This window comes from Mugil cephalus, chromosome 10, assembly GCF_022458985.1.
Source record: "Mugil cephalus isolate CIBA_MC_2020 chromosome 10, CIBA_Mcephalus_1.1, whole genome shotgun sequence".
NCBI classification, from domain to species: domain Eukaryota; kingdom Metazoa; phylum Chordata; class Actinopteri; order Mugiliformes; family Mugilidae; genus Mugil; species Mugil cephalus.
Genome location: NC_061779.1, coordinates 15928699 through 15952019, shown reverse-complemented (window position 1 = coordinate 15952019; position 23321 = coordinate 15928699). Strand labels below are relative to the sequence as shown.

The 23321-nt window shown below is 40.4% G+C and overlaps 3 protein-coding genes across 6 annotated transcripts; all 3 read right to left on the bottom strand.

Moving 5' to 3' along the window:
* Positions 1-626: 626 nt before the first annotated feature.
* On the bottom strand, positions 627-5836 carry morf4l1 (mortality factor 4 like 1). Of its 2 annotated transcripts, XM_047597472.1 has the most exons (12): positions 5713-5830; positions 4811-4857; positions 4647-4714; positions 4455-4541; positions 3727-3804; positions 3611-3636; positions 3412-3503; positions 3151-3252; positions 2957-3045; positions 2624-2796; positions 1187-1271; positions 627-1105 (listed from the first exon to the last, which is right to left on the bottom strand). In XM_047597472.1, exons 1-12 carry the CDS (start codon positions 5750-5752, stop codon positions 1021-1023), a joined length of 972 nt encoding a protein of 323 aa, XP_047453428.1. In that variant the 5' UTR covers positions 5753-5830; the 3' UTR covers positions 627-1020. The 2 variants fall into 2 exon arrangements, with proteins under 2 accessions (XP_047453428.1, XP_047453427.1); XM_047597471.1 differs by lacking the exon at positions 4811-4857 and having other exon boundaries at positions 5713-5836.
* Positions 5837-6673: 837 nt separating this feature from the next.
* On the bottom strand, positions 6674-15411 carry pias1b (protein inhibitor of activated STAT, 1b). Of its 2 annotated transcripts, none has more exons than XM_047597078.1 (14): positions 15373-15411; positions 13332-13764; positions 13064-13148; positions 12851-12898; positions 12082-12172; positions 11850-11984; positions 11663-11768; positions 11309-11382; positions 10925-11085; positions 10167-10297; positions 9903-10080; positions 9636-9775; positions 9221-9258; positions 6674-8654 (listed from the first exon to the last, which is right to left on the bottom strand). In XM_047597078.1, the coding sequence occupies exons 1-14, from the start codon at positions 15394-15396 to the stop codon at positions 8322-8324; spliced, it is 1977 nt and encodes a 658-aa protein (XP_047453034.1). In that variant the 5' UTR covers positions 15397-15411; the 3' UTR covers positions 6674-8321. The 2 variants fall into 2 exon arrangements, with proteins under 2 accessions (XP_047453034.1, XP_047453033.1); XM_047597077.1 differs by having other exon boundaries at positions 9903-10065; positions 15373-15409.
* A 921-nt stretch (positions 15412-16332) lies between these two features.
* Positions 16333-23000, bottom strand: skor1b (SKI family transcriptional corepressor 1b). 2 transcript variants are annotated; one of them, XM_047595384.1, is made up of 8 exons: positions 22723-23000; positions 20658-22396; positions 20206-20299; positions 19958-20062; positions 19761-19820; positions 19119-19193; positions 17353-17427; positions 16333-16949 (listed from the first exon to the last, which is right to left on the bottom strand). In XM_047595384.1, the coding sequence occupies exons 2-8, from the start codon at positions 22377-22379 to the stop codon at positions 16852-16854; spliced, it is 2229 nt and encodes a 742-aa protein (XP_047451340.1). In that variant the 5' UTR covers positions 22380-22396; positions 22723-23000; the 3' UTR covers positions 16333-16851. The 2 variants fall into 2 exon arrangements, with proteins under 2 accessions (XP_047451340.1, XP_047451342.1); XM_047595386.1 differs by having other exon boundaries at positions 16333-16946; positions 22723-22999.
* Between the last annotated feature and the right edge of the window lie 321 nt (positions 23001-23321).

Sequence of the window (23321 nt, the reverse complement as noted above, 5' to 3'; positions counted from 1 at the left end):
CCTGCGCGGCCGACGCTCGAGCATCCCGGGTCAACTAAACAAACCAGAGACGGGATATGAACAGATGATTAGGAAAACTAATCAAACACATGTTAATTCCAGGAGGGAGAGAGGGGAAAAAAACCCAAAACAAAACAAAAAAAAAAAAAAACGACAGAGCACAGGAGGAAAAGCACACATGCTGATGATAACATTAATGACGGCCAATTTCTGCGCAATAAGTCACGTCAGTGAGAAAACACACACACACACAAAGAAACTGGAACCCCACCATGACCGCATGTTTACACTCTTGATCTTTCTACTGTGTTAAATGATGATTACACTCTGTGCTCCTGATAAATATGATGCACGCCTGATTTAACTGCCAGCCAATCAAATGACCTGTAATCAGCTCCAACAACACACTTCACTCAGGACTCACATTAAGAGTTCCCACCGCTCACACACATACCGACATTTTTTTCAAAATGATATCAGCGGCGATGTCGACAATTAAAGTAATTATTATTATTAATTTGAAATCACGCATAATGAAATATTGTCCACATCGAGCAGCTATGAGTCATAAATGAGACAGTTAAAACGTATTAAAACGTTAATCAGTTTCAAGACGAACACCGGCATCTGGAGAGTGAAAGAGTTTTATTAGAAAACGATGACAGCCTACGAGACAAATTTAGCCAGCATCCAAATCAAACACAAAAACAACAAAAAAAAAAACATTCATGATGAAATCCTGTTTCTGAAGATGTTGATAAATGTTGGACCAACGAAAAGTCTTAGAAACTAAAAAGTGGTACTCAAAAACATACCAATACAGGAAGAGCGTAATCAGCAGCTTTCCACATGAAAGAAAATAAATTTGTCCAGGGATCAGTCTGACATCTTGTTGTGATTCTTCCTTAATAAAAATCAACAGATCTCGCACAGTCCTTTCTCCACAGGCGTCTGGCAGGTAAAAGGACGTCGTCTCCAAACGTCAACGCGCGAAGGCTTCAGATCCTGAAATATAAGACCTCAAACGGCCTTGCGGTGGTACTCCGGAGGGGCAACTTCATAGTCGCTGGCATTGAAGAGCGATGCGGAGTTCTTTACAAGGTACCTGCAACGGAGTAACGCTTGTCTCATCGGCTGCGGATTGATCTCTACGGTGGCTTTTGTCAAGACATATCTGAATACTCACTTGAGGAAGTCTTGTAGATAACTGAGCAGCAGTGCAAGGCTCTTCTCGTCGAGAGGAGTGTACGCCAGCATGGCTCCGATCCTCACTTCCAAAACCAAACAATGACAGAGTTTTACACACCGTGTGACCTCCAATCCTTTCTATACCAAAGCTCATTAGAAACACGTCAATACTTCCACTTCACTCATCTCCACAAGCAGGTACTTTACTTCTTTCTCTTTTACGTCTATTGTGCACACGTAGCTGACGCGTGGAACAACGCTCGCCTTTAAGTGCAAGAGGATAATGTGACGTCTGGCTGAAAAGCTGTAAATGTGGCTTGAATCGAAGGTGCAGAGATGCGGTTAAATGCTCAAAACGAATTATAATTTGTCATTACTGAAGCCGTGATGAATTTCCAAATATCAGAACTCATCGTGTGCCGACGCGGAGGAAACAAGAGACTTTAACTCAGAAAAAAATACACGAAACTCCACATCTGGAAACAGATATTTCTAACTACAGCTCGGCAGAGGTAAGATAAAAATGATGATGTACGAGTCGACGGTTTGTCCAGAGCCCTGTGATAAACGTTGTGAATGTGAGGATTTTGAAAGGACTTAATAAAAGTGTTTCTGCAGGACATCATGTCAAACTGAAGTTGACCTTTTGAATATAAAATATCACCCCTTATTCATTTTATCTTCTTCTATATTTGTTGTTAAAAGGTCCTCTTGATGGGAACATAACGTCTTGAGTTATGACCAAAAGAGACATGATATTTAACGCCACAGTGGCCTCGATAAATCTTATCAAACTTTTAGTGGATGATCTAAAAGACACAATAACCAAGCTTCACAGGTGTGCACTCCTTTTTCTAAGAGCTGTGTTGAGAATCCCATTGTTATTCAGCTCATATGACACGGTACACACCCGTCTTCTGCTGAAGTGACTGATTAACTCGAAAGGAATCTCATCTGTTCTTGTGAAAGACTTTACTAAGAATAAATTCCATAAATTTAAAAGCTGCTTAACCAAGTACTGGTATCAGGCAGTCGGGGCGTTCAGTGTTTTAGATTTTTATCCTTTTTACATGAAATGGCTCACACTCATTTTTAGTAGGATGTCATTTTTAGGATAAAATATTCAAGAGTTCTGATATTGACTTAACTTATTTTTATGTCACAAAAATCTGCTGATTTAAAAATGTTGTTAGACTTTTTCAGAGGCCTGTCCAGGTCATTTATTTAGTGGAATTTAATCACTGTTGCATTAATGACTTAATACTAACATATACAGGTACTGTATGTGTACTATAGGGCAAAATACACAATCATTAAGATGCATTTTTGTTTTTCATGTCACTTCTGTCTCATCCTGTCTTAGTGGGACTCAATGATGTTTAAACTGCCATCGCTCACATCTGTAAGACACTAGTGTGATGTTCAGTGTTTTTACCAAAGAGTCTGAGTAGGTGAGGAGCGCCGTAGATCTGAGAGATAGATGTATCTGGGTGGTTGGCCAGGATGTCTGCGTACTGAGGCCTCTCAAATTTGTACAGAAGTTGCGTCCCCAGCATAACATTGAAATATTCCCGGATACCAGCGACCACCTCGTTTACAGCAAACTCCCTGAGCAGAGGAGATAAAAAAAACAAAAAAACTGTTATTGCTCTGTGGTGAACAGTCAATAGATATTACAAACCGATAAAACTACCATGTGACTTTTTTTGCACAGTCTGCATCATCGACAGAAGCTTCATAAGAGGAAATAACAAGTTGCAGTCTTTACTTGCTGTCAGAGTTTCCTCGTGATTTCTTGTAGTTTGCATAATCTTCAAGCACTGCATCGACATTCTTTTTGGCAGGTAGGTGGAAAAGCTGAAGACAGAGAACACAAACTATATGTAAATGCATCCCATAATAGTACCTAATTAAATCCTGAGAAAAGGTGAATGTTAAATCCCAAAGTCAATGATTACGAACCTGTTTTTGCCGCGTAATCAGGTCCCAGTCATCTACAAGCCACGGCTTCAGCTCCTCAGGGATTTTCACTTTGACCTCCACTCGATTTATGAAGGTTTCCTCCTAAACAGACACGAGTAGATTTAATGAATAAAACGACTTTTTATTACTTGTAAAATAAGTTTTTACCATGACTTCTGTTTTTTCTCACTCTGTCACTATCAGGGCAGATGAGGGTTATTTGGCCAAATCACAGCAAAAAAACAAAAACATAAAACTTACACTTTCCACAGTTGGATCAACACGTGCTCTCTTCTTTCGTGGAGGGTGTGTTGGGTCCCCTCCTGAACTAGTCCCTTCTCCTGCTCCAGGAGCTGCATGGACATAATTATCATCAGTCATCAACAGCTGTCAACTGAAAAACATTAATTTGTGAGATTACATTGGACAATTAAGTAAATATACAGTATGATGTACTCACTCTTCTGTTTGTTCTTTTTGGTTTTCCTGCAAATGAAATTACAATTTTAAGTGTTTAAATCATTTCTGAGGCAGAGGTTTAGCAGCTGATGGATAAAACGAGGGATATGAACTTACACATCATTTTTCTGCGTAGCAGCAGGTATTTTCTTATTCGGCGCAGCTCCCCTCATTCTCCCTTCTACATAATGGTCTCTAAAAGAAAAAGGAAAGTCTTTATAAGAAAGCCATTTATATTGGGTTAACATAACCAGGCATGTATCTAAATGAATAGAGATGATGTCACTAAACACAACAAACATTTCAAACGATTATTGACTTCGCTCCAAATTAATGTTTAAAAAAACTTTTCTCTTTTCATGTTGCCATAGAATTTTCCCGTGATGAGCAATTCAGAATTTACACTGACTTGTCTCCTACTTATAAAATTTCAAATTTACACAAAAGTCAATGAATCTGTTCAGGAGGTTTCAGGACACAGACTGCAGCAAGTTTAGTAAGGAGGACACTTTTGGAAGCCTAGGATCTGTGTGTCTGTGGTTTGGAGATACTTATCTAGCCATCATAACGTGGCCATCGTCAACGCCCTTCCACATTTTTCTAACTTTGCAGAAAAAAATTGTTCACCTGCTGCCTAATCCAATCTCCCTACTGACAGGTGCCATGACAGTTATATAATCTGTGTTATTCACTCAACCAATGGCAGATGATTGATGCATCTACACATATACACAGTACTGTATGTTCAAATGCTTCAAATCAAACATTAGATTATTATATACTGTCATTAGGAAACCAAGATGAATCTGTAAAAAAAGCAAGATAAAAGATAGATTTTATCTTACTGATTGGCCCTCTGAAGCTCTTTCTGTTTCTGCAGATTACTGTCCACATACTTAAGAACTCTGCTTTCAGGAACCCATTCGTCCCAGCTGGAAGATAAAAAAAAAAAAGAAAACACCAAGAAAGAAATCAAGCAACCATTGTGAAACCATTCCTGTACAAATGATCTTGATTTAGCTGAGCGTACAACTTACTTCTTGTTCCACCCACTGTAATGAATAAAATATTTGATTTGTTTTTCCTTGATGTTTATCTTAACACACTGCAAAGAGAGGCATGATTCAATGTCAAAAACACACATCAGAGACACACAGGGGGATCGCATGATCAGAGAGACAGGCTAACTAAGGCAGCCTACCTTAGCTTCGTAGAGCAATGGCCCATGAAAACACAGCACTCTTTCACCTGAACAGAGTGTTGGTCGATTAAAATCAGCATGCGAGTAGTCCACGTACAGTTGAACAAAAGCAAAACTACACTACATAGACAAGGCTTCCGATCAGCAGCAGTTAGCAGGTTGTACCCTTTGACAGATTCTGATATATGAAACATTTAATAATGTGAAGTCAGACATCCAAGGACAATAATTAGTGTTCTTAAATTCAATCTTAAGGGCCCCTTACCAAACTGAATTTACTGTACTACTTTCCTCTACTCCACAGTTCAGCTGTATTTTAAAATACACGTTATTCTTTTTTAATCAACTAAATGTATTGGACAGTTATGATTTAATTCCAGATTAATGATAACTCTTAATTAACGTTATTAAATATGTCCACACTAGCCTTGGTCCAGCTAGTCATCTTTAATATTGCGTGAACTTGCATATAGCAGCGAAAATACCTAATATGACAAGAATAAAGAAGAACAGATAGCTCGGCCACACAGTAAGGCTAGCTGGCAGCTAACCATTAGCTCAGAGAAAACAGAGGCGAGCGGGTAAGTCCAGAAAGCGCTAACGCTGCATGAATGAAACACTCATTTTACTTGGCTTAAACAAGACTGAAATTAAAAGTGCAAACTTTTTTCTAGTTGACACTGAATCAGACGGTAAATACAAAACGGAATAGGCAACTAAAGCGACGTATTAAAATGATAAAAGGTAATTTTGCGCCCATAGCAACAACAATAAATGCTAATAATGCTAGCTGTTGTGCGGGGTTTGTTTCGATCAATGGCGAACATTTTGGACTTTTCCAGCGGCTCCAGCACCGGTCGCCACCGCAGGTCCAGCGGGACAGGAGACGAATAACTTCTTACCTTCTTGAAATTTAGGCTTCGGGTCCTGTTTCGGCGCCATTCACGGATTAAACTAACAAAATATGGGAAAAATCGCCAGCTCCCATTCCAGTTTGCAACGGCGCCGCTCTCTAAAAACGTCATGACCAACGCGGTGACGCAGTAATTGCGCGACCTTGTAAATGAAGTATTCTCTTCTCACATTATGCTCTCAGAGTCTCACATTTACCTTAAGTGTTACTGTCTTCTGGTAGAGGTTTAAATCATTAGTTTAGTTAGGAAAATAAGTCTCTGACAAAAACAATTATTCACAAAACTAAAAAATACAACTAATTCTTGAAAAGCTCTTTTAAATTAGACATATGATTTGGATTCAAGTACACATTACACTTAACTACACATAGGACCGTTTATTGCAGTCATGCAATGAGCAGATTGATCTTCTGAAGTAAAACACTGAGCGATGAGGGGAGTCGTTTAGAAATACCGGGGTCACAAGTCCTGATTCTTCCAACCCAAATCCATCCCATCCTTAAAAATGTTCTTAAAACACATTGTTTCAGTAAAATCCATTTCTACATTGATGTCTAAATGTTGTTTCGATCTCCAGTCATTGTCATAATTATCGTGTAGCTACACTCAAAGCCTAACCATTTATTTTTAATGCCTAAATATTTGAAATGAATGTACAACTGGAGTATGTAAATAATGTTTCCAGAAAAAATAAAACAAGTTGTGGTACAAGATAGAAATGATTTTCTAGTGTACATGTTACAGAGTCCATTTATTGTGTTTTATTTTAGTGAACAAAAATGTCTTGTGTTTTAAGTTTCTTTGCTGGATGTCATTTTTGTTATTTATTTATTTATTTATTTAAGCACCAAACTCATTTTTAAATGGTTCTTTATCATGTTTCTGGGTGTGGATCCTCTAACAGAGAGTCAAATGGAGCTGAACTGTCCTCAGACCAACTACAAACATACACTTTCTTGTATGGGTTTAATTCTTACAGATATCAAACAGCACAGTAGACCTTATAGCCGTTCAAAATGATCAAAGCGTCTATTGAGTTATTGACATCATCTGATAGCAAAACAGACAGGAACAGAAAATGTTACATGTCAAGCAACAATGACATCTTTAAATAGCATTAATTATATAATTACAAAAGAAATATCACATACAATGACAGCAATGCATATCCACGAATCAACCAAATGCTGAAAATATATATGATAATAAATAATCCTAACTGTAAGCACAAGTCAAAAGAAATAAAGAGCGGGGAGGCATCCATAATAATAACTTCAATGGTTTTCAACTTCTCGGCCAATATGCATGTTGTGATTCACTCGAAGACTAAGCTATCACAGTTATCTTAAAGGCTGTTGCAAATACACTAAACACAGAGAAAGGCTGTGCATCCTGTGGCCTCGCTAAGGGACAGCGTAGAACTCGAACAGGTGAGCTTTCAGGTAATATGCAGAGACATACAAAGCTGAAAACTACTCTTTAAGTGTGAACTGTGACACTTCACTGCTTCACAGACTCTGTGGGGGGGGGGGGAGAAGCAAGTGCTAAATTCAAACATAAAGACATAATGAAATAGATCCACTTACACTTAGTGAACAGCTTTAAGTCTTTAAATTAAAAAAATTAACTTTATGTGAACTAGAAGCTAGTCTCGTCTTGAAAGTGGAGCAGATCAACACTTCTCTGTAGTTTTCTGTGCATGAGTTTAAGAGCAATAGGCAACATAAAACGTATATAGTTTAAAAGAAAATACACAATATTGAAAATCTTAGATGGATATAAAGGTCAAATTGTGGATGCCTTTTACTCACTCAATGCGAAAGCCTGATCTCACAATACTGATTACTCCCAATTTATATGTACCCGAGGTACAGTCCCAACAATATTGTTCATGTTTGATTTGACTGCAGGAAGCGAGGAGAAACGGTTATGACAACAGAAGGATCTAGCGCTTGCTTTTCATTTCTAGTGGCAACAGTTCATAGAGGCATAGGGAATGCTTCTTTTAAAAAACAGCACACATCCAACATAACTTACATCATAAATAATTCCTTAAAATGAATGACCACAGCATGAATGTCTCACAGAAAAAAACTACAGTGATGGCAAAAATGGCCAGATCTTTCTGCTGTCAAAACATTTTTTGACAGAAATGATGCCATTTAGAAAATAAAGTCTTACACATTCTCCTGTTTTGCTGTGACTCGCCTTTTGTACATCTATAACAATGCCCATTTTCTTTATATTCTAAATATTTATAAGGTGTCACCTCTTCAGGCTCTGTGCATGTATACTGAAATAATGCCATCGACATGAAATATTGAAACAAAACTGTAAAAACCAGGTACAAAAGGTACAATATAATCAAAGGACCACATGAAGAGGTGTGAAAAAGTCTTCAGTATTCACAGAAAAATATCAACTGAAGTAACTCACCGGACAGGAAGCGTCCTAAGTTTATATACATATGATAAGTAAAATTGAAAATAGATTTTCCTCTCTGTACATAGCACTGTATTCTTTCATCTTCCTCTTCCTTATTTACATAGAACTCCTGTTCTTGAGGTCTCCCTTGTCTTTCAGTTCTGTGTGTGCATCTAGTCAAGAGAGATAACGTCAGATATGGAGCCATAAATGGCGGCTGCTGCTGCAGCTTCCACCGAGGACCTCGATAATCCTGAAATGCTGTGGCTGTCCCTGTCCCTGTCTTTGTCGCGGTCCCGCAGACTGCTGGAAGACACCAAACTGCTGGTGCTCCCACTGTTGCTGCCCCCGTTGGTGGCGGCCAGCGTGCTGCTCCCAGGGGTGCCCGGCTGCTCCCGTAACATTTGAGCGGAGCTGTAGGGCAGGTAACGGTTGAGGAGCAGGTCGTGGTCCTCTGAGGCGGAAGCCGATGCAGCGGCTGCAGCAGCCATCACCATGTTGTAATGCTGGTCAGGGAGACAAGAGTGTAAGTTACCGAACAGCCGAGTATACTGTACAGCAGTATGACGGCACCAGTCACAAAACATGTGAGCAGCTACAACAGCTAATAACTTAGCTGAGTTATGACAATCTCTTAAAACTGGTTACTTTCAAGCTTTGGCCTAAGAATGATTTGCAAAGAGTTTAAGCTCTTAAAAGTATCTCTTAAATGTGATGCTGCGTATCTCAGATATGTCAGAATTGTTCATCAAACTAAATGCCTATAAGAGCACATTAAAGTCACTGTTGGTGCAGATTTGTCTCTCTTTTTGTTTTTCTGCATCGGTTAAATCGGAAAGGCAAAGCTAATTTTACAATCGCACGGACATCAATGAATGAATTTGAACTGGTGTTATGTAGATTTATCTCATCAGAGATTTCCTTTATTGGAAAATACATATTCTACATATTCTCTATGATTACTATTAGATAAAACTCTTTGGCACACTTTGGATCGAATTCAGAAGATTCCTAGCGGTAGGATAAGACACACACACAGAGAACAAGACACATGGTGTCGGAGCAAATGTACCTGATTGTCGCCTTGGAGGAAAGAGAAGAAATTTAGATCTGCAAGAAAAGGAAGAATGATTCTGTTAATTAATTCTGGAGACACACTGGAAATACTGGCAAAAACATCTACGTCCAAAGGTCTTAAAACTAAATCTGCATGGCTTATGTACACTGAGTGAATGATTGATATCTGGATTCATTCTCAGTGTCCAGAAGTGAAGCAATCTCCCCCAACTACACTGTAAGACATCCGGGACATAATCCACTGTCCTGTCAACATCTTAAAACTTGAGCTGGTATCCTGTTAGTCATTTGATTGTGTAATCACTGGTGTTTAATCATCAGGACATACTGTTCATTAGGACGTGTACAAGATAAAATGCCATGGTTGTATAAAACGTAAACCTGTCCTACAGGGCAGCCGACGTGTTTACCTGGCAGGTCACTTGTTGTGTGATAATAGTGGCGGTAGTCCTGGATAAGAGGAGGAGGAGGAGGAATGTAGCTGGTCTCCACGGATGGCATGCTGGGAGCTCTTGTCACAGGAGACGCCTGGCTGTGCAGATTCAGCACTCTGAGAGGAAACGACACCACATGAGGTTAGAGAAAGAAAAAAAGAAAAAAAAAAAGAAGTGTCCGGACAGAGCCGAGAACAAACATCCGTCCTGTCACTTCCTGACTTATTGTGCGTGGAGACTTGCCCCTTGGTTGCAGGTGGAGAGACGGGAGACAGCGAGGGACAGGCCCTTTTAGGAGGTGGCTCATCGTCCAGCTCGTCCTCCGAGGAGCTATCCAGTGTCAGATCAATCACATCCACTTTCTTGCTGCTGTCATTGGAGGATCCTCGTTTCTTTTCGTGCGTTTCTGTTCGAGACAAATCTGCGAATAAATGGCAAACTCACACCATGTTCACAGATCAGAACGCAGGCGAGGTGGTAAGTATGTGAAACGTAAGAGCTGCGTACCATCTACACCGTTGTAGGAAGCAGACACCTCCTGCACCTCTTTCTTTGACCTCATGGGGGACCAGTTTCCATCTTCTTTGAACTGGATTTCATCACAGTCAGAACAGCTGTTCAAGATTTCCATGAACAACCTGTGAAAACAGCACATCATCTCACTACCGTTATATGAACTTCAATACTTGAACATCATATGAAACTCAAATTTCATTTGTGACCCAACGTCACCGAGGTATTAAAAGACTTAACGGCAGATGAAAAGTAAACCACATCAGATGAAAAGTAAACCTCAGCAGGGATTTAGATTATTGGCAGAACAAATATATAAACAAATGAAAAGCCATATTGGTTCAAGTGCCCATGAGACAACCAATCCAAAAAGTCTGTTTCAAGTTCGACTTTTTTTTTCTCCACTCCAAAAATATCCTCTTTAAACACAATCTACTAAAAATGTATCATAATAAAATTATGCCATGTTCTCCTGGACAGCGTTTTTGTTTTTACTGGAGCTAATCTTCTGGAAATAAACCTCCCTGTTCCAGCACAGACGCTACTTTTTTACTGATACTGATACTGAATTTTGATAAAAACGTAGGAATTCTCAGCATCTTTGACATATTAGACAATATTATTGGACACAATATACAACAGAATACAAACATTACAAATGTAAATGATAGGGAATCGCTAAAGATCCCTGCAGTTACACTGAAAAAACAACCCGTCACAGAGAGATCGCTTTAGAGAAATCAAGTGCTCACCCGTCAATAATGAGGTGCTCATACGGAGCCTTCTTGTCACAGACAGGACACACCCAGGTTGGCTTCTTTTCGTTCATTTGAATATAAAGTGTAGCATCGAAGCACTGAAGGTGTGAGCACGTCATTGCTCGGCACGGGATTGTCAGCCTCATCTTCCCCAGCTTTAACACAAAGGACAAGACACGTCACTTCCCATAACCGTGTGAAATTCACTCAGTTTTATACAGAATAATGATGAATAATAAAGATTAAAACAACAACAACAAAAATACTAAAGAAGTACATTGTAATTTAGTAAAATTAAATTCTTGTTGATGATCTATAATTTACACACTTCTCACAAATAACTACAAACTAGGCAGGAGAGTGGTGAATAGCACTCACAGGACACAGGAGAGAGACTCGTAGGCTGGTTGTAGCGATCTCACTCTCTGGATCAGCTGTCAGTTTCTCTTTGACTGTACGAATGCGCAAGCAAAACAACAAAGATTAAAGTAATACAACAGGGACCCGCTCAGGTTTTATCGCTGTGATAGGAATTAAGGAACATTTTCAACACTTCCAGTTTTTGGTCCTAAGTTGGACTCATTTTTGCTGGAACTGTGTTATCAATGAAAAAAAACAAAACGTACAGGAACTACTGGATGAAACGCATGTGATGGCATTTGAAAACTGCAGCTTCGAGATACCGGTCAAACAAGTTCTAGGAATTCACTACCAATTAAGGCGGTTACTCACTCAGGGCTCTTGAGTGGTCAGGGTTCCTAATTCCTTTGGCCCGTAGTCTTTGCAACAACACCGCAGACGACTGCTGCCTCACCAAATACACAGCCATGGAAAAACTCTAACAAAAGCATGAAATAAATCAAGCTGATGACAACTGTTTAAGAAGGTTCTTTATTTTTTAATAATAAACTTATCTTACCCTCCCAATTTCTGAAGTCCACGACACCACGATTGTGTTGGGGACCGTGGTGGAGAGTCGGACGAGAGACGTTATATTAATGGGACGGCTGGGCCTTTTTGGTTCAACGCCATTTTTGGTGGGAGGAAGGTATCCCTGCAGACCAAACACGCCACCAAAAGGAAAAAATCAAAGACTCGAACTGCATTGGACACATCGGAAGACGTGTGAACAACAAACTGCCTGCACTCACCGGGAGGTTACATGGCTTGCCATTCACCTTCACACACAGATTGGGGGGGAAATGATCCTCCTGGGGACAGCTGGTTTCTGATAAACAAAATCTGAAAATGGAGAATTTAATAACATACATGACATGTTAAAACGTTGATGGTCAAATTTCAAAAGCAATTTGTTTCTGTCAAGTTACCACTTTCACAAAAAGGTTGGCTTTCTTGCTTATTTTACCATTTCAGTTGTGTCAAGTACAGCCGTCACCATCTATGATATAGGAGAGCACTTCTTAAAGTACATCATTCATCACTTTGTATGCCATTAGGTATTCTTTTTCAAGTAGACAAAAATGTTTGGATGTTTGGCTGGACTGTTTTATGTATCGGGCTGTTTTCATTTTATCATGGGTTATTTCAATGTGGGTTAAAACTCAAAAGAAAAAAAAAAGTCCAGGATATTTTGTTCTACAGGAACCTGTCCTTCTGTTATTGTTATTCTGTAATTCATTTGGTTCTGTGTGTTTGCCATTTATTACAACTTAAAACTTAGAGTTAACAGATACTGGAAGTTATAGTTAAAATTTAGATTTAACTACGTAAAGCTAAAGAACGAGACTAAAGTATGAAGTATGCAAATTAGTTTTACGATAAAACACTGGAACGATAAGTTATTCTACTGAAGTGACCGGTTAGTCTGGTGGCTTCAGGACAGATAAAAACCAAAAACAAACAAATAAACTTCCGGTTTAAAAAAAACAGGTGCTCTAAATAAAGTGGTGTCAGACATACCTTAACTGGACCTGAACAGCAAAGTCACATTTGGTCCCAGATATGTCCCTAAAGAATAAATAAAACGGCAGGTCAGTCCGGGCAGAACAGTCTGGATTTGACTGCTTATTGATATAAGCTGTAAAAGACCATGACAGGAGCAAGAAAATGTCTTTGGTCTCAGCTCTTGGACAGATGAAGACAGTAGTAGCACCGGGAAGCTTTGTCACTTACATGGAGCTGCTGATCTGTTGAACTTGCTGTGGTGTTAAAGCAAAGGCATAACACGCTTCCTGGAACCGTTGACTGTTGTCTGAAGCTTGGGGGAAAAAAAGCAGAAGTAAAGAGTCAAGAGTGGAAACCAACCAGAATGACATGGCATTGATGTAAACTCACACTTTAATAGTTAAACTTTAGTTTAACTGAGCACAGATTAGATATCTGTCATCCCAATGTCTAATCAGTCCCTACTCGACGGTGTCACTACACACTACAGGCTCACCCAGGCTCGTTGGCTTAATGAGCTCATCCAGCACGTCATAGAACGGCAATCTCTGGAGCTTGACATCTGGGTGGACAGGGTGCAGAGCGGAGGGGAGGTGAGGCAGACTTAGCTCGTGTTTAGGCCCGAGTAAAGAAACAGGCAGCAGCGGCGACGGGGAACCGTGGCTGTCAAACCCCAGCTGGGCGAGGCCAGCGGGCAAGCTGGATGCAGAGTGAACGCCGGGAAGAGCGAGGTCCACCGGTGAAACCATTTTGGTTGGGAAGCGCCGTCTGTAGAGCTCTTTGATCTTCATCTGCACCGCGGGACTGCAACCGGCCTTCAGTAGGTGGAGAGCTTTGGTCAAAAGTTCATGTTTGCGTCCGTGCTTATTCCGTCCCGCGTACCCCAGCAACACTTGGAGCTCAGAAACTCGAAGGCTCATTACCATTTGCTGGTGAAAAACCAAGATTGGAAAATGGTCTATAAAAACGTGAAAAACACACTTTCCTAGTCAGATATAAAGAAGTACGATCGGCTTCGGACTTTAAAAGATTATTGTAAAAGCACATTGGCTTTACTTGAAGGAAATAGATGTCTTGTGAATCATCCACACCCAGACACTTTAATCTCTGACACATGTAGCTGTAAGATCAGTATTCTCTCTCAGGTCTTTGTCTGGCAGCCATTGTGCCTCATTGAAAAAAAGAAAACAACAACAATAAGAGCGTCATCATACGGGATATTTAACAAAAACACACTGAAGTGAATTTGGCAGGGACAGTATGTTGGCATGAGGAAGATATTCATTTTCTTTTCTTCAGTATAGGTTTTCAAAGCCTTAATTCATAAAACAGGATCACATGCTGCCACCAATAAAATAGGGTGTGGACATTATAACAAGGTTATCTACGCAAAATAATGATATCCGATACATCTCTTTGAGACGGTGTCAGAGGGTTGCTGAGTTAACTCTGGCAATGTCTGAAAAAGTTGGCATAAAAACTGATTTATATAATAATCGTTTCAGCAAAGTCAACATTAAGAAGACAAGTGCACGTGATTTGATGAATGATTACAAACTAATGAACTACATAAGGTAAATCCTTAGTTACTGCCAACTAACAGCACAGTAACTGTCCTCATGATGCTTTAAACTGGCCTGTAGATAATGTCGTGGCGCATAGCTATGTACATTTTAACTTTTAATACAACTGATATATAGGGAGATCTCTTTAATGATTATAAACTGAATACATTTAAGCTGGACAAGACAATGTTTTCAACACAGCTGACGTGACTGAAGCAAAGGAGGAGTGTTAGTAGTGGAGGTGTGAGTTTAGCAGGGGCACAGATCATAAGACAAACCTTTCAGATTGTACGGTGAGTGTTGTCTGTCAATTAATAAGTAACCACTCACATCAAAACAGAGGATGGTGACAGGAAAAAACATTTGATTTGGTTAGCAGGCATTAGCTAACACCGCCTATGTGCTGTCGGTGTAATCTGGCAGACAAAACTTCATATCTATCGCGTCTGAACAAAAATGGCCAATGTGAGCTAAATTACAAACTGACGTGACCGTAGACAGTGACTATACTCTGTGGACAAACATCATATGTCAAAACTAACGCTAATGCAACTTAACCTGCGCTGGGATTCCAGGGAATAGACAGAGCCCACCTCTAAACGGACACTGCATTCCGCACGGTGGTCTCCTGATAATGACGACAGACTTACACTACAGTGGCGTTGGGTTCAAAACTCAAGCATGGATGAGGGTTTCATCCTTTGTAAAGGCGATATCTGGCCTTATCTGCAGGTGAGCCGCAGAGGCAGCCTAACGGAACGTCGGCAACAATAACAAAGCTAATGCTAACGAGCTAGCCAGCCAGCTAACAGTCTATCTAGTACCTTCTTTTCTGCTGTTTTGTTAGTATATGCTTTGATAACAACTCTCTCCGGGTCTTTACTGTCAAGTACTAATAGTGCTGTGATTTGAAATTCAAATCTCAGCGTGTGAAGCGCCTATTTGTCAAGCTAATAGAGGGGCTCGCTTTACCTTCAGTTCCGCACTCTCCGCCATCTTGTTATCCTGTGTGCGCAGGCGCAGCAGCCGCCCTCAAGGGACAGATCAGATTCAAAATCATCCGTCGCTCAACGCAAAAAACAGCAGGGGGCGCTGCTGCAACACAGAAAACCACCGTACGGCGCAAAACACGACTCGAATCACCACTAGTCGAAATAGTTTTATTCTGCTGTAGAAAAAGACAAAAACGGAGACACCGTTCAAGATTTAAATATTGTTATTTTCTGTAGCCTATTTATATTTCTTCTAAAAGTTAACTGGTTATGTGATTAGTCCACTGAGGTATTCGGCATTTTTAATTATCATGAATTTATTGAGCACAAATAAAGGGAAATGTTTCTAGGTGTGAGATTCTCAGTAAGAGGTCTTATTAGGTTACTGAATATTAAAAATATTCAATAATGACGTCCGGAGTCCAAGCTGTGAAAACATCTGCTTGGTGGAATTAACAACCAGTCGATTAACTATAGGTTTAACCGATACTAGCAATAAGCGTCAGTGGCTTTCTTCCTCAAGTTTACAACAGAAATTGTTTTTCATGGATATCATAGGTCTTTTGTGCTAATACAAAAAGAGTAATTCAGGTTCAACACAATGTCGTGAACGTTGCGCTCACATAAGTGGGGCAAATACTAAAACAAATCCAGTGGTTTATGGCATATATTTCGCTGTTGGATTGATTTTTTTTATTTATTTTTTTTTTTTAACTTGGATTTTTTTTTTTACTTGCATGGAAACGTTCCCGTTGACCGCACTAAAGGCACAAACTCCCATTTGTTTTAATAAAATGATTTAATTATTAGCGATGGAAACAAATGTTACATGGACAAATAGGCTACTCTTAATAGAATATGTGGCTACTTACACGGTCTCAGATGCACTAACTTAGCCTATAAAGATTTCTGTGTTTGTCAAGTCTTCAAGAACAAAAAGTTTGACCGCTACAAAGAAATTTATTGTAGGCCCATTTCAATGCAGATTATTATTTTGTTTTTTTGTGCTAATTCCCATCACTCGTTTAAAGTGCATAACATCCAAAGTAAGCTACTGGCCTGCAGAGAAGAACACAGCAAAAGTAGTAGACTTATTTACATTACTGAGAGGACGAGGAGCGATGAATCGACTAATCAAAGCTGCTGACAATAGAAAAACTCAAATAACAACCCACCATTACAACATACATACATTGTCATTGCACTTTGCCACAAATAATAATCAATGGTTTTATTTCAGTAAAACAAAATTCACCGTATATGAGATGGGTACATGGATGGTGAGGGTGGGGATACACATTTTCTTTTTTCTTTTCTTTTTTTAATATCACAAGAAGTAATTACAATTTAGTCTCGTTTCTGCTGGATTCCGCGGTGGTTTTCCGTTTTTCCACGGTCTGATGTCTGACAGAAGCTGCAGATGCGTCCTTTGGTCCGCTGTCCTTTAAATATGTCTGATTCACGGTGGCAGCAGAGGGGATTTAAAGGAGCAGGATCCGGTGCAGTGACGAGGAGTTAACATCTTACACGAAAAATGGTGTAAAGCGTCGTGAGCTTCTATGAAGAAGGAGATCACACAATCAATAGTGTACGATGCATATTATTATATCGTCTGCAAGTTGAGACACATGCCTGAGTTAACACATTTATGCAATCATATGATGAAATGACTCAAGGGTGTTAAAGAATTAATCCGTTTAATTTGTGTGCATGACAGTCTGCGGGATTCTGACTGCAGAAATGTAACAATGATCCTTTACCTTTGTCTTTCTGCAGGACGCATTAATATGGAAAATGACAGGATAAAATAAAAGCGTATGCACAGAACACTAATAATTTGCGCTACAATTTACTTAAATATCTGCATTTAATTCACATGTAAAGGTATGTGAACATGCATCTTGAATTGGGGCCAAAAACAAAAAGATGGTATTTGTTCCCTTTGCTTTATTTGTCTCACCTCTGACGATGTGAAGCTGCTGAACCATCTCCTCCCTGTACGAGAGTTCCCTTTTCATTTGATCCTGAAAATTATCTGGGGAGCAAATGACAGGCAGAGATTTGATTTAGTGAAGAGGCATGCGGACCTCCAACACTGAACAACTAAATCACCATCTCCAGTAATAAATATTGTTTAGTGAGCTGCGTACCCACAGACACCGGCAACACTTTGTATCTTTCACACGTTTGTATGAATAAATAAGCAGAAATATTAACGCCGACGTAAAAATGAAGGAAGGGTGAGGTGAGTTTCATCGGGTCTCTCCTTTGTCACCGGTCGGACTGTTGAGCAGCCTGTAGAGGGCGCTGTTCTCAAACTAAAGCCACAAACCAAGTCTCCACATCTTAAACACTGTATGTGGTCAGGGAAAGGACATACTTTAAATTGGCATTTAAAACATTTATATGAACATAATCGTTAATACGAATATTTATATGTACATTTCCTACTTAGAAGAATAGAATCTACCCAAACAATGAGTTTATTTCTCTCCCTCTATATATATATTTACAATGTGCTATATCATAAATAATGATGATCACTATGCTTTTATCTCTATGTTAACACTCTTGTATGCAAACAGCACACACTGGGAAAATAGAGCGCACTAATTTAAAATAAATTAAATTTTTACTAATTATGACATCATGTTTGCTGATATTGTTGTTTCCTAGAACTTAAAAACTAAGCAAATGTTGCTAAAGAGCATTATACTGAATATACTCTAGTTTTATTTGTGAATTAATTTCCAAGATGTCCTTCTTCCGTTAACATGAGCGATGTTGCACACAGCAAGTCATGTTATACAATTAATATAAGTTTTGTATATTTTTGTATGTATATGTTTATTTTATTTTATATTTTACAAAAAAGTATTTTCTGATTCTGATGTTGAGGTATTATTTTACAAAATAAAACTAGCAAATAAGTATTATTCGTATGCAGCCCTGCATAGTTATTTATTCCTAGAACTGTTACAATTTAGCAACAATTTAAATAAAGTAGGAATGGTCTGACCTTTTGTACAATTAAAATGATTTTCTAAAAAATCTAAAATATGTTCTGCCATATCCACAAGCACTGCACCTATGCTACATTTTCAATTAAAAATTAGATGAATGAGACATTTCTGGAGATAAATGTGTCTTTTAGTCCCAGTCAGACTGTGTGTGGTGTTTTACTTCTGTACTATTCACCTGAGATTCACCTGATCACACACCTCATATATCCAGCTGCTTCTTCTGGGCACGGCCACGGTTTTCATTTTAAGAATTATGATATTTACAGAACCTGTCTGGAGTTTTTAGAGGCTGTCCAGATGGTCTTAACGTATGCAGTGCAGATGGGAATTCTCTCAAATATTTGTCATTGTGGTCATTTGAAAAAAAAAAGAAAATGTAATCATATCACATGTTGGAGATAAATTAAATATTGTAATTTTATATATATATATAGATATATATAGATATATATACATATATTTAAAAGCATTTTGTAGACACTGACTCAGTGTTGCAGCAGATAAAAATAGACACTTCTCAGCTCTGCTTCAGCGCTTGTGAGATGGATTCGGTCATGTCATGGCAAGGGTCATGTTTTAGCCTCAATCACAAACAGGAGACCCACTTCACACAGCACCAGAGAGACTTCTGAGTCCGTGAAATCTTCGCTGTGAAGATTAAAAATAAACGGTGCTAAGAGCACAGTTGCAGAACTGAGCTTACCTTTCAAATGCTGAAATTCACGTTCCAGCTTTTTCCTCAGCTCAACTTGCTCTAACAGCTGCTTCTGTAGCTCCTCTAAAAAGCAGGGAAAAAACAGAGGAAGAGAAAAGATATAGGGCTTCTTTTTTAAATCAGCTTGCATCTGGGACAGTTTTCTATTTTTAATGACAGTGATGAGGACACCATCACCATCACTTACAATGAAAAATTCAGAGCAGGTCTTCCTGGGCCTGGACTCAAGAAAAAAAGGGCTATATATCTTCTTTCAGTAATAATAATAATATATTTAAAAAGTAAAGGCGTTGTCTTATTTGGTTTAAATTTAGAAAGGAATTGTTTCAGCATTTGCAAGTGATGGTTAATTAAAGGTCGCTCCAACACAGAAATACAAGACTTTGGCCCCAGGGCTATAGATGTGGTTGGAGATGAGGGTCAGGATGTGGATGATAAAACCTGATTAAAAAATAGTTTGTAGAATTACACGCCAGTATGACAACATCTAATTATACATGATTATCAACAGCTACTATCTAAAAATAGGCTTGTTATTTTCATGTGAAATAAAAGAGGAGGCAAAATATAATCTTCATATGTCACGGTAATAAGCGTAATAATCATATACAACAGTAGGACACCTCTTACCTTTTGCCAGACTTTGTACATCTCTTTGTGTTGGCAGGTCTCTGGCTGGCGCGTCCTCGCCTGAATACACACAAAATAAATTAAATTCTTCTATCTGTAGAAAAGGGGGGAAAAAATACCAGCCCCTTATATCTTAAAGCAGAGCTCATAACGCAAAAAAAAGAAAAGTCCTCTTTGTTGACCTCGGACTAACTTACCTTCATCGTGCTCTCGCTGGTTCTCCTCTCTGCTTTGTTCATTAAAAGATTTCGTTTCGATCTCCTCCACTGTGGAAGACGGCTCTTCTTTACTTGCACTTTCATCTTAAGAGAAAATAAATCGATGCAATTTTTTAATCTATCCGCCTTGTCTGCTCTTTTTTTCTCATTCTTTTTTCTTCGTTTTGCAGTTTAACATTTTAATAAAAGCAGATTTAAAAAAAAAAAAAAAAAAAAAAAAGTCTAACCATTTGTTGTAAGTACTCCAATCTGGTAATTGGCAGGTCTGAACTGATACGGACTGCTCCTTTGTTGCAGCTCACTCCTCTCCGGTGTGTAAACCTACAGAAGAAAAAATCACCCCTACGTTGAGCTTTGGTGAAATAATTGTAATGAAATTAAATCCAAAATTAATAATTAAAAATATACTCTACGTTGACATGTTTATATTTTTATTTAGAGAAATTATATATTTCTTTTAATGCTGTGAACATGCTCTTTGTTGTTTGCTGTTACACCGTGTTAACATAAAGGACAAATCCCCCCACAAGGACATATTTATCTAAGTACACACGGGCCACAGAAAAAAGAAAAAAAAAAGAAAAAAAAAGGCATGAAAGAAAATCACTTGCAGAGAACCTTGAGGAAAATATTACAGTTCTATGTTATCGCCAGAGTTTTTCAGTTATAAGTGACTCACTTCAGTGAAAGGCGCAGCTATGTGGGTCTCTGATAACTGCTTGCTCTGCAGTTCTCTTTCAGAGGACTGGGCCACGTGTAGGCTCATTTTCTGGGAATTAACCAGACTGCTCTCCGGCATGCCTTTGGAGTCCGAGTCGTTTGGTGAAACACTGTGCGCCAAACCGGGAGGTGTCCGAGGACGCACCGAGGACAGAGGCCTGGATTCCTCCTCCTCTTCTTCTGGTGTTTTGTTTGTCTCCACGTCCACGTCCGGATCACCCTCGCTGTCCACGCACGGGGACACAGACCGGTAGCTCGAGCTCTCGCTTAAAAAATCAGGCGACAAATAGCCCGTGCGACACCCGTTGTACGCGCCCCTGTTCCCGTACAGCTTGGCGATGCAGTCGGTGTCTTTAATAACGGGCCTGAATGCGGAGACGTAGCTGATTTTCCGGGGAGGAAGAGTCATCCCTTCCAGCGGCCTCCCCTCGTCCCCTGACTTATCGTCTTCGTTACGCATGGACTGGGTGCTGGAGCATCGGTCGTTGTCAACCACGCTGTCTTTTGAAGTGTTCGTGCTGCGGTCGCTGTTCTCAGAAATGTCCATGTCTGTCTGTCTAGGAGCGCACAGCAGCTCTGGTGGTTTGTGCTGAGCCTGGGGGTATGGAGGGATGGGCAGTGCGCCCGCCGCGGGCCAGAACATGGGGAAGGAGTGGTAGGCGCTGTCCTTGGTACCAGGCCACAGGACGCCCGGGAGGCCGGCTTTGCTCTGCTCGCCCATCATACCGTCTTCTTTCTTCTGGCACAGGCCGAAAGCCGGGAACCCGTACGGATGAGGGAAGAGCGGCGGCGGGATCTTTTGCAGCATCCCAAAACCTTTGCTGGGCACCGGGATGACTGGGTAGCTGCGGGTGCTCGCCATGGGGCCCCGGTTGTCCTCGCAGCTGATGATTTTCGCAGGTACCTCGGGCGACTCTCGGGGACGGCTGTGCCCGTGTGATTTTAACTCAGAGTTGGCCGGTGACCCACCGCCGGGAAGCGTCCTCTTACGACTGCCCCCGTTGAACATGGCCTTTACGTCTTCCCACGCGTGTAAAATATCTGTCTGACCGGCTTTATCTGTTAGTTTGAGATGCCGCCTCCACGAATTAAAATTAGCTGCGTCTGGCTGCGTGTACTTTGACTCCGGCGTGCGATGTGAGTGAAATATGAATTTATTTGGAGAAAAATACATGTTGCAATAGGAGCACTTGATGCACTTGGCCCTGGAGCTGTTGTATCGGGCCGGGATGAAGCTGCCTCGACTCCCCCAGGCGCACTCGTGGGAGACATCAAAAGCAAAATTTTCTGGAAGTTTAGGAGGCGAGTGAGCTCCTAGGAACGACTTACAAAGTCTTTCGGCTTCGCGTTTAGTGATCATCCCACAGCGCCTGGAGGAGATTGGCATCGCCCCGGCCCTCCTCAGGATCTCCAGCTGGACAGGGGTGCACTGGACGCAGGTGATGCCCAGCGCCACACGCCTATTGTGAATCTCGTTATAGCTGTAATTCTTCAACAATGTGTTAGATATCTGCGCAAGGCAAAGTCTCTCCAGGCCGTCTATCACCAAAGACACGATGGGTATTCCGTACAGCACCGTCTCCCCGACCTGGTTAGGCTTCAAGTTGGTGCTCGGGTAGGAAAGTTCTTGTTTGGAGCTTGGCGAGGAGCTGGAGTCTCGCCCCGCAGGTATGGAATCCATCCTTGGAGGCCTAGAAGCTGCAGAGTAAACATTTAATATGTGAGTGAAACGTACCAATCTTAGCTTCATAATAAGTTGCATGACGTTTTATTTTTCAGCTCCACCTTTTAGAATAAAAGCACACCTTAAGTTGTGATGGTTAACTTAGCTTTAATGCACAAACTCCACTTAAATTAACCGAATTTGTTTAAAACCTCGACATTTTTACTATTAACAGCACTCGATTATTTAGAGGTTTAAGTTCCGAATCATTTCGTGTAATAATTTCTATAGACTGCGCGTAAAGATATAGATAAAGATAAAAAAAAATGCCGTGTAGAGGGCATCGGTTTCCAAAACTCACCTTTAACGTTCGCGCTGCTCCCCTTGGTTGCAAATGACAAAGCTGTGGATCAGGTGGATGTCGGAGCGGGAAGAAGTGTGCGCTGGAGGACGTCGAGATGTTTGCTTAAAGAGTGGGACGCAGTTGTCCGCGCGGCACCGCCTCCCTCCTGCTCTCCGTCCTCCTGTTCCTCTCTGCTCCGCTCTCGGTGTGTGCGGAGGGTTTGTGTTGCGCCACCAGCAGCAGCAGCGTCCACATGGCAGGCAGACTGTGGCACAGCCCCCTCTACGACAACGACAGCAATCAAGTGACGGCAAAACTTATGGTAAGGCACTCCCACTCACAGAGGCAGTCTGCATTAACTATGGATTCATGACCAATGAAGGTGGTTTGATCTGAGTGTTTGGTCTTAAAGCAGCCTGAAGGTCCACATGGATGAGGGGTCCACAAAAGGGGTGAAATTATTAACTTAAACGGTTTATTTAAAGCTCGCGTGTTTAAATAAACGACATGTTAAAAGGCATATTGTGTTACCCATAACGCATTTAATTAATTCTTTTGCACTTTCCTTTTGAAAAAGGCACGTTATTGAGATTATGCGCAGAGGAGGCTGCAGTGGG

Excerpts from the sequence above, each read along its gene's own strand:
- pias1b (XM_047597078.1), bottom strand. The coding sequence starts at position 15,396 with ATGGCGGAGAGTGCGGAACTGAAG. Across the intron at positions 11,769-11,849 it reads GGACTTCAGAAATTGGGAGG|AGTTTTTCCATGGCTGTGTA; the intron begins GTAAGATAAGTT and ends TGCTTTTGTTAG. Across the intron at positions 8,655-9,220 it reads TCCTCCAAGGCGACAATCAG|CATTACAACATGGTGATGGC; the intron begins GTACATTTGCTC and ends CTCCCTGACCAG.
- morf4l1 (XM_047597471.1), bottom strand. The coding sequence starts at position 5,835 with ATGACGTTTTTAGAGAGCGGCGCCGTTGCAAACTGGAATGGGAGCTGG. Across the intron at positions 3,637-3,726 it reads GCTACGCAGAAAAATGATGT|GAAAACCAAAAAGAACAAAC; the intron begins GTAAGTTCATAT and ends TTTCATTTGCAG. Across the intron at positions 3,504-3,610 it reads CAAAAAGAACAAACAGAAGA|CTCCTGGAGCAGGAGAAGGG; the intron begins GTGAGTACATCA and ends ATGTCCATGCAG.
- skor1b (XM_047595384.1), bottom strand. The coding sequence starts at position 22,379 with ATGGATTCCATACCTGCGGGGCGAGACTCCAGCTCCTCGCCAAGCTCC. Across the intron at positions 20,300-20,657 it reads TAGCTGCGCCTTTCACTGAA|GTTTACACACCGGAGAGGAG; the intron begins GTGAGTCACTTA and ends TTTCTTCTGTAG. Across the intron at positions 17,428-19,118 it reads TGAATTTCAGCATTTGAAAG|ATAATTTTCAGGATCAAATG; the intron begins GTAAGCTCAGTT and ends TTTGCTCCCCAG.